This window comes from Aplysia californica, unplaced genomic scaffold (genome assembly GCF_000002075.1).
Source record: "Aplysia californica isolate F4 #8 unplaced genomic scaffold, AplCal3.0 scaffold00136, whole genome shotgun sequence".
Taxonomy (NCBI): domain Eukaryota; kingdom Metazoa; phylum Mollusca; class Gastropoda; order Aplysiida; family Aplysiidae; genus Aplysia; species Aplysia californica.
Genome location: NW_004797406.1, coordinates 303,662 through 312,315, shown reverse-complemented (window position 1 = coordinate 312,315; position 8,654 = coordinate 303,662). Strand labels below are relative to the sequence as shown.

The 8,654-nt window shown below is 37.1% G+C and overlaps 1 protein-coding gene across 1 annotated transcript in view; it reads right to left on the bottom strand.

The window, feature by feature from the left end:
• The window catches only part of LOC101858177 (ganglioside-induced differentiation-associated protein 1), a 15,846-nt gene that overhangs the window by 4,553 nt on the left and 2,639 nt on the right, over positions 1 to 8,654 (bottom strand). Inside the window, exons 2-5 of the mRNA XM_005096727.3 lie at positions 6,260 to 6,317; positions 4,460 to 4,655; positions 3,279 to 3,452; positions 1,962 to 2,171 (exon numbers count right to left, since the gene is read on the bottom strand). Of these exons, the coding sequence (XP_005096784.1) occupies positions 1,962 to 2,171; positions 3,279 to 3,452; positions 4,460 to 4,655; positions 6,260 to 6,316 (637 nt within the window). The 5' untranslated portion in view covers position 6,317. The remainder of the gene's footprint in view (positions 1 to 1,961; positions 2,172 to 3,278; positions 3,453 to 4,459; positions 4,656 to 6,259; positions 6,318 to 8,654) is intronic.

The following is an 8,654-nucleotide window of genomic DNA, read 5'->3' as shown; positions in this document are numbered from 1 at the left end:
AGAACCCAGACTCTCCCAGGAAAAAATGAAATTTTGTTCTGCATACATTTAGAATTAAGAAAACAAAAATGCACTACTATGAGTAAGCTAGATCTAAACTAGATCTAGATCTAGGTTTATCAAGAAAGAACAGCGTAATGATAATTATTACTATTAATTATCATTATAATAAATAATTATTAGTTTGCTGAATCTAAATCTATTTCTATCATCACTGTTGTTTTTGTTGTTGTTAATCTTTACCGGCTTCGCTCGGTTCTGCTTCAAGTGCAGGGTCTGGAACTGGCGATGGCACCACAGATCGAACTCATCTTCTTCCTCTTCTCCCAAATCGACGTCAGAAACGAAATAATCGCATATTACATCTCTAATGTCTTCTTCAGTTGCCATTCTGACATTCCAATGTGTCTAAGAGAATTGAGAAGAGACACAATTTCCTGCTCACGAATAGCAGTACTAGATCTAGATCTAAATCTAGTACTAGATCTACTACTAACAGTACTGGTAGTAGTAACAGCTGGTAGCTCCGCCGTGTTGTTGTGCTTCAAGACGACCTGACAACACAGTCGCTTCTCACAAACTAACTTTAAAAAGCAGCTCTACAATAAAAGAACAGCTTCAAAGTGTTTATATTACGTTTTCAAAACAAATCCTCCACCACATTGAACAGGAATTTCAAGAAATATGGTTTGCACAGGGCAGAAATAGGCGATACAAGTTTGTTCTCCAAAGAAACAAAAGGGTATGGATGCGCAAAGTTTCGCTTTGTTTACATGTTCTAGATATTCATGCGCACTACCTGCCATTGGAGAGCAGAGAGAATGACCTAAATTTTCGTATGCAATGTGATTGGGTCGACTTTATCAATGGACAAGAGAAACCATCCGCAGTGTTTACCCTGAAAGCCAGTTTCCTCACGCATTTCTTGGGATTATGCAATATACCTCGGGTTAAAAAACACCTTTTAAAATGTATTTCAAAGTCAAAATAACCCAAATCCTTGTAAATATCAATAAATAAATGGCTGAAGAATCCATTTTTAATGGAACTTAGTTTTTGTCAAAAATTCTATTTTTGACCTTTGAAGCCTGATATCTCGGTTTGAGAAAATGCGACATGTGGTCCCTTTCACCAGGCACACACACATATTAAGAGACAAATTTATAAACCCTGTGTTAGGAAACTCGGGAAATCAACACACCCCTGCTTAAGTAGGCTCTCTAACAGGTCTGGTAGTTCAGTGCGACTGCATAAGTTTATCTTACATAGATCAATGAGTGATTAGCTGTGCTCACTTCAGTTGTCTTGCAGTTCATCCAGCGCAGTTTGTCAATGTGCATTCAGCATGATTAGGGGTCTAATGTTCTTTCCTTGGATAAGACACTTTACATAATTTTCCATTCATGTCTTTTTGAATAAACTCTGGTACTCCCGAGCTTGTTCAGGCCTGTTTGCTGCCAGCAAATACAGTCAAAATAGTCAAAGAATGCTTCTCACTGTCAAAGGGGAAAAGTATCAATATCAATTTTCCAGATACTCTATACTTGAATAAATATTATTCGGTTAGTTCCTCCCCGCTATCTTTCCAGCCCTTAAGTTATAACTACATAATTTATTAGTGCTTTTTTCTTTCAAATAACTTTTTATATTAATAATATTAACGAGTGAGATTTATTTCCAAAAATCCCATCCCTGTGCCCCATGCAGGGACTTGATAATTCACATACAACAAAATCTGATTGAAATTTCTTCAAAGTGAAAATACACTGAAAGCAAAAAGGAACATTAGAGAATTTATTTATGTGACTAATATAGAAACATCTACATTTTCCTTTGATCATGAAGAAAAAAAAACAATATACCAAAAAAAACCAATATACCCCATGCATTTTGCAATGATCATTGAAAAACAAAATTATGATTTTTGTTCAATAGACAAGGCAAATTTTCTCTCTGCTTACCTGTTCTGCTTTTCCTCAGCTGAATTTCCACATCATCAAGGACCTTTTCTACATCATTCAGAACTTTTTCAATATCTTCTTTCAGAAACTGATTTTGCAAACGACCCTGGCTTGTGGCAATTTTAGCATCAAGAGCATCAATTAAGTCTGGGTTTTTTTCCTTCTTGGCTTCCAGATCAGCAATGGCCTTTTGCATACCTTCATGGTATCCTGCCAAAATTAAAATCAAAAAATAATTTACAACCAGCAATTTTAAACCAAAAAAATAATTAACACTTTTTTCTTCAGTCTATCACATATAACAAAGTGTTGATGCAAGTATGAATGAACAACACCAAAAAAAAAAAAATACAGAAAAAAGCATACAATTGCCTCATCAACAATCTCATCCACAACTTTAAAGTCTTTCCAGAATCTAAACGTGGACACTGATATGCTTCCTGTAACAAAAGAATGAAATAGAAAACAGGTGACAATAACATTTTGAGATTCAACGACAATACCAAAACAGGGGTGATAAATTAAAGGTATAAATTAAGCTGAATAAAATCAGTTCCCAATTGTTTCAATGATACCTGCATTACAATAAGCTCAAATTTACTTAGGTCAATAAAGGGCATCTCTATCATTTTCCATCATCATTAGAGCAAAGATGTGGTCATGCCTCTTTCAAAATAAACATTCCTCTGAGTCAAGCAAGCGGTACCTTCGACTGATATTTCCCATTTTCACCGACATGGCTCTACTCAATTGATAATTACTTCTTCTTCCTCTTAGCTTTTCCAGTTGTTGGACGCTGCTTCTTTCCAATAAAACTTTCTGACTCTTGCCATTCTGTCTGCCCAAGTTGGTTCGGTTGCAAGCCAAATTTCTTTGTTTTGTTTCTTTCGTCTGCAAGGTCTCTTACTTCCTCTCTTGAATTCTACCTTTACTTTCAGAATATGTTCCTCGGGTGGATTATGGCATTTCATATGCTTAAAGTAATTCAGTTTCAGTATCACTATGTTCTGGAGGAGTGCCTGCATATCTTGCCAGTGCTTCTGAGTACTTCTTCATTTTTTATTTTCCAGTATTTTAAAAGTTCTTCTATTGGTTTCCTTTAGAAAGCTGTCATCATTTTTGTATCTTGTTCATTGATGTCCATGCTTCACATCCATATATTGCTGTGGTGAATACAGTACTTCTCAGAATTCTTATTTTTGTAAGTCCATGTGAGGGGGTAAAATAACAGGATGGGAGTAGGATGGGAGTCCACAAGGAGCAGAGCGCAGGAAATACTTGGGATAAGATGATATGCCTCTTGCTGGCAAACGTTACCTTTCAGGGTCATTCCAGAAGTCAAGGCCTTAACCTTTGCCTTATCTGGTACAAGCTCTGTGTTCAACATCACACCATAGGAGAGATTCTCAACATCAACAGAATTGAATCTCTTCCTCCATTCAGATACTAATTTGCCTTCCTCTGTGCTTACATCTGGAACAAGTCTTTTGCCTGAAACATAAAAGTAAATGACTGTATTAAAACTAAGTAACCAGAATTACAAAGAACAAGCAAATCAAAGCCAAAAAGCTTATCTTCAGGTTCATTTATGAGGCTCCCCCCCACAAATACATCTTATATGTTTTAGAGCAGGAAGTCTCACACTCAAATAACACTCAGGCAGGCAGCTGGAGGTAAAGTCATGGAGAGCCTGGGCCGTATCATAAATTCCACCCCAAAAAAAAAAGGTTTATAGGATTCTTAAAAATGTCGGTACAACTGATTTAATCCTCTAAATCTTCATCAATAGTATGTCAGAACATGCATAGTTCTTCGGAAAATGGGCTTCTATTACCGGTAATCCTATTCCTAGCTGTCAGAAACCTGACAGCTCTTCCTCTTACATAGCTCAACCATTTTTGGTTTGAAAAAGCAAGAAAGTAGGAACTAAAAGGAATAAAGGTGCTCATCAGTAAGTTTGGATCCGTTCTTTGACTAAATAAAGTTCATGTTGGAGAAGATCCTTCCACACAGAATATATATCTATAAAAGGCACACGGTCAGCTTGAACAGCTTGGGAATATCACAGGAAAGTGGGGGACATTTCTCTCAAAAATTAACCAAGCTTAGGCTGCACAAATACTTAACTTCTCTAAGACAAGTGAAAAACTCAGGGCTGTGGGGCTACTGTTGAATTCATTGTGAAGTGGACACGATTGACAGTTTTAACTCAATTTCACTTCTCTTCCTTCGCCAATTAAAAGTTTCGAGGAGGGGTGTGTAAGAGAAAAAAAGACGGACGAGAAGGAGATGAAGGGGTGGGGCAAGAGAGAAAAAGAGATGGGCAGTGAAGGAGATTATGAGGGCGGCGCAAGTGAGAAAAAAAAGATAGGCAATGAAGGACACAGAGACAAAGAGAAAGAGACACAGAGAGAGAAATCTGTTAAAACAAAAGTTGTTATCTCAGAAAAAGCTCTCAATACATGTGGAACACACAAAAAATCCAGCTTCTGCAACACCTTTGCCACTTTCCAATTTATCAACTGCTTCCAAGATGCGCTCTGAGTCTGTGACGATAGCATCACCAATCTTTAGCACTGGAACCTGTCCTTGAGGGTTTATCCGCAGAAACCACACTTCATTCTGCTCCTTGGCAAACAAGCTTATGAAGGTCTCTTTATACTTCAGCTGCTTCTCCTCCAGAGCAATGCGAATCTGGGGAAGGAAACCAAGAATAAAAAGGCTGACATTGTTTGAAATGACTTGGGCCCAGTTACTGACCTCAGATCAAAATTAATCAGAAGTTCACAAAGCTAAAAGTTCTTGTATGACAACATGAATAAAACTTTACGATGTCATTAAAAAAATCATATTTCACAACAGAAATAATGGAGTGTAGAACTCCTTTTTTTTTAAATTATGGATGTGTCGAACTCATTTGACTTCCCAAACATGTTCGAGAAATGGGTGCTCAACAGTATCATCTTATTCTGATTCTTACGAAAAGCGGCACCAACAGCCCTCCTAGATTTGAACTATAACATGGCTTTCACAGTGAAAAGAAGTCGGAGGGGTCACTAAACTACAGTTTGCTGGCTAGTTATGGCCTGCAAGTCAGTTTGTCTGATCAGCTGACATGTCACGTATGTAACAAAAAAACTTTAAAGATGTGTTTGTAGCGTGTTCAGGACTACGTCACCATTATAATTTAATAATTTCATTGGACTCTACAACACAATTTCATTGAACTTACTTTATAGACTTCATAACTTCTAGTTAAAGTATCACATTCTTTCTCAGCTTTTATGTAAAAAACATTTCATCTAACACATCAGTCTAGAGTAGCCTACTGAATAAAAAAGTTATCCAGCCCATGCTTGGCATCCCCTCACAGTTATCCAACCTCCTTTGAAAAAAGTTTGGTGACCCAGAAATAAGTCATCTAAAAACACATAAAATATATAAAGATGAACCATCAGAATACCAAATGAAATTCAACATAAGCCTATACAAATTTGAAAGTAAAACATACTTAACAAGATAAAATTGAAAGCTTCAGGGTTAATAACCCTATCCGTACGCCATGGGGTCATTTTGTACCCCCAAGCTTGCATTCTTCACATTTTAGAATACTTCTAGAGCGAAGATCTCTGAAATTTTCAGTATTTCTAAAAAAATCATTAACAGACTGCTATGCAAAGCGTACGGATCGGATTAACGAGTAAATTTCCTCGTTGGAAAGTGGTGGCACAGAGTTCCCCACGTCGTAGGGATACGATAGTAAAACACGAAGTATGGATAGGGTTAATTCAGCATAGATATTAGCTTTAAATTCGAAGATGTAATATATCCAGGCTTATCAATTACTTGCAGGATTAAAAAGTACATTCATATTTCATTCATCCAGAGCCAGATCTGCGACAGACATCGGCAATCATGATTCTCCATTCAGTCCTTTGCTCAGATGCTCTTAAAAAAGCTACATTTCCCTGATCTTCCCTCATTACATATATTTATATTATTATAGGTTTTTTTTAACTTCACTTAATTCCTCAATATTAAATTCCAGCAGTTAATCATTTCCATCATCTTTTATAGTTTGCATTTAAAATTAAAAGATACACTATTGTCATAAACAAAACCACTACAGACCAAGAAAAGAAATAATAAAATAATAGTTCAAAAAAATAAATTTCAAATTCATGAAGAATTGAAAGTGAATGAAAACACCACCACTACACAATAGTTTTAAAAGTAGCCCCGGGGCACTGAAATTTTCACCTCCTTCACTCAATTTCTTTTTTACATATTCACCTCACCTTTTGAGAAAAAAATGATGCTGGAAATAGATATAAGTGCAACGTTTCGTCCGTCATCCTGAAAAGAAAAATTTTTTTAAAACATAATCAGTACGCACATCTCATTAGAAGATAAGTCAAAGGGGATGTGTATGAGATTTAGCACAAAAAAGAATGTGTACATATGTAGAGATCTTTTGAAAAGCATTTTAAAAATGAAAATCGAGAAATTCCAAACTTTCCACATTATCATGCAGTATAGGTACTGAACAGCTGAGAAACCTACTCAGCTCAGAAACAGAAAGAGAAATTGCTCCCCTCAGAGGGTTTTCACCTGTCTACGACAGAAAATGCTTTGTCCGCTCAGCCCTGACTTGAAACAAAACTCCTAATTTTGGTTCCATCGGCTTAAACCAGGGAAGGAGAAGAGGATAAAAGTGGTGCGACTTAGGGTAGCCACTCATTTCGTCACACAGTCATCTCGTCATACCCCAGTTATGTGCGACGAAATTACTTCCTTTATATATATATATATATAGGCCTGTCTCTCCAAAATTGTTATGCTAGTAGAGTTTTGGAGGATCAGCCTAGAGCTTTTTTTTGAAGAAATTGTTACGTAAATTAAATGTTCGTCCAAACTGTTCCATAGTTGAACATATTGTTTGAACAAGGCAAAAACAATAGCTGGTAAAGAGTTAATTAAGACTTTATGTTTGAAAGTCAGGATCTAGCTTTTAGCAAAATCGCAGTACGTACCGTACACTTCTATTAGGTAATTTATTTTTCACAGTAGAACTAATAATAATATGGTCTTGCAAATCACACCTTTCATCAATAATACCTAAAAACTTTGTTGATCTGACTCAATAGATTTCAATATTGTCAATACGTATTTATGAACGGTGTAGCTGATCAGGTAGGCACGATGACTCGCACAGCCTCAGCCGTCCCCTGTCCCTCCACCACACATAGCCCCAACCCTCCTCCAAAAATCATGACATTTGCGATTGCCATGACAATGCGCGTTTGATGTTTGCATCGTTAAGTGTGTTACGAATAGACAGTCTCCAATCAACCTTGTGGATTTGAGGTGTGACTAAATGACCGTGTGACGAAATGACTGGTATTCCGACTTAGAGGTAGATCTAGACGTTACCCCATTCATGTGAGCCCTGAGTAGTGCAGATGGTCAGGGTGGTGTGGATGTGAAATTTCACCCGTGCCGGTGAAAGTGAGTCGCACTCCAGCACAGACACTTTCCTGGGTAGCCGGAGATGTGAAATTTACTTGACCAATGATTGCCACCCTGATCATGTTGGCCAGCTGACAAAAAAGTTCCTTAAATTGTGGTCACATGCAAAGGAGGGGTAGCATTGGTTGATTGTGCTTATTACACTGGGTTAAGGGTGGAAACAAAGAAGATGTTCAATAGTTTCAGAACTGTTTTTGGCTGGATCCAAGCAGATCGGGTCAGCGGGGCCGAAGGCCCCATCGCGTCCGATGAATGCGCGGGGATTTCGGGATTATATTACGGCTATAAATGGAAGGGATGGCTCCCTATATAGAACGTATTGGTCAAAAAAGACAAAAACGGGCGTTTTGGAGTTTCTAGACTTAAAAAATGAATTGAGCGACCCCACAAAGTGCTAAAGTGTAACTTTAGCTGTTCGAGAAATTAAAATGAGAACTTGAAATGCTCGTTAAGGATTGCAAAAACATATTTACGGATTGGGTCGGAACTACTTTTTGCTCCCTAAATTTAGCTGACTTGGGAACTCTCTCCGGAACTACTTCTGGTCAAATCTGTTATTCTGTAACTGTAATAGTACCGTTAGTTAAATTAGGTCAATATTTTATGATTGTGTGAGATAGTAATTATCTGCAGTTTAAGTAGCTACAATTAATCATGAAAGGTTTTTTTTTGCATGTAATGGGTATAGCATGTTATATGCTATCAATTTGTGAAGAAAATATTTTAAGTTACATTCTTATATATGGGGAAAAACGATCATAAGAGGAGTAAATAGAAATCAATGCATGGCTTATTAAGGCTTTGTTTATGGTACCTTATTAATGATGAGAGTTATATGACGCTAAGAGGTGCAATATTTAGGACAATGACGCTAATCAACGCATGTAAATAGGGCAAGGGTATATAAAGCGTGAGTACCCACGCCAAGCTTTAGTTTCTGCATTGGTGCCAAGCTTTAGTTTCTGTATTCGTACCATGGTGTTTACTGTGTTTGACCTTCATGTTTTGATTTCTAATAAAGCTGTTTTACGGGACTGGTTGCGTTATAATAAGTTATTACTGGATTTTTCTGATTGTGTTTGTGACTGTGGTGCAAAGTACTGTGAATTTGCAGACAGTGGTTATCCAGAAGGATTTTGTTGGAGGTGTTCTAATAGAGTCTGC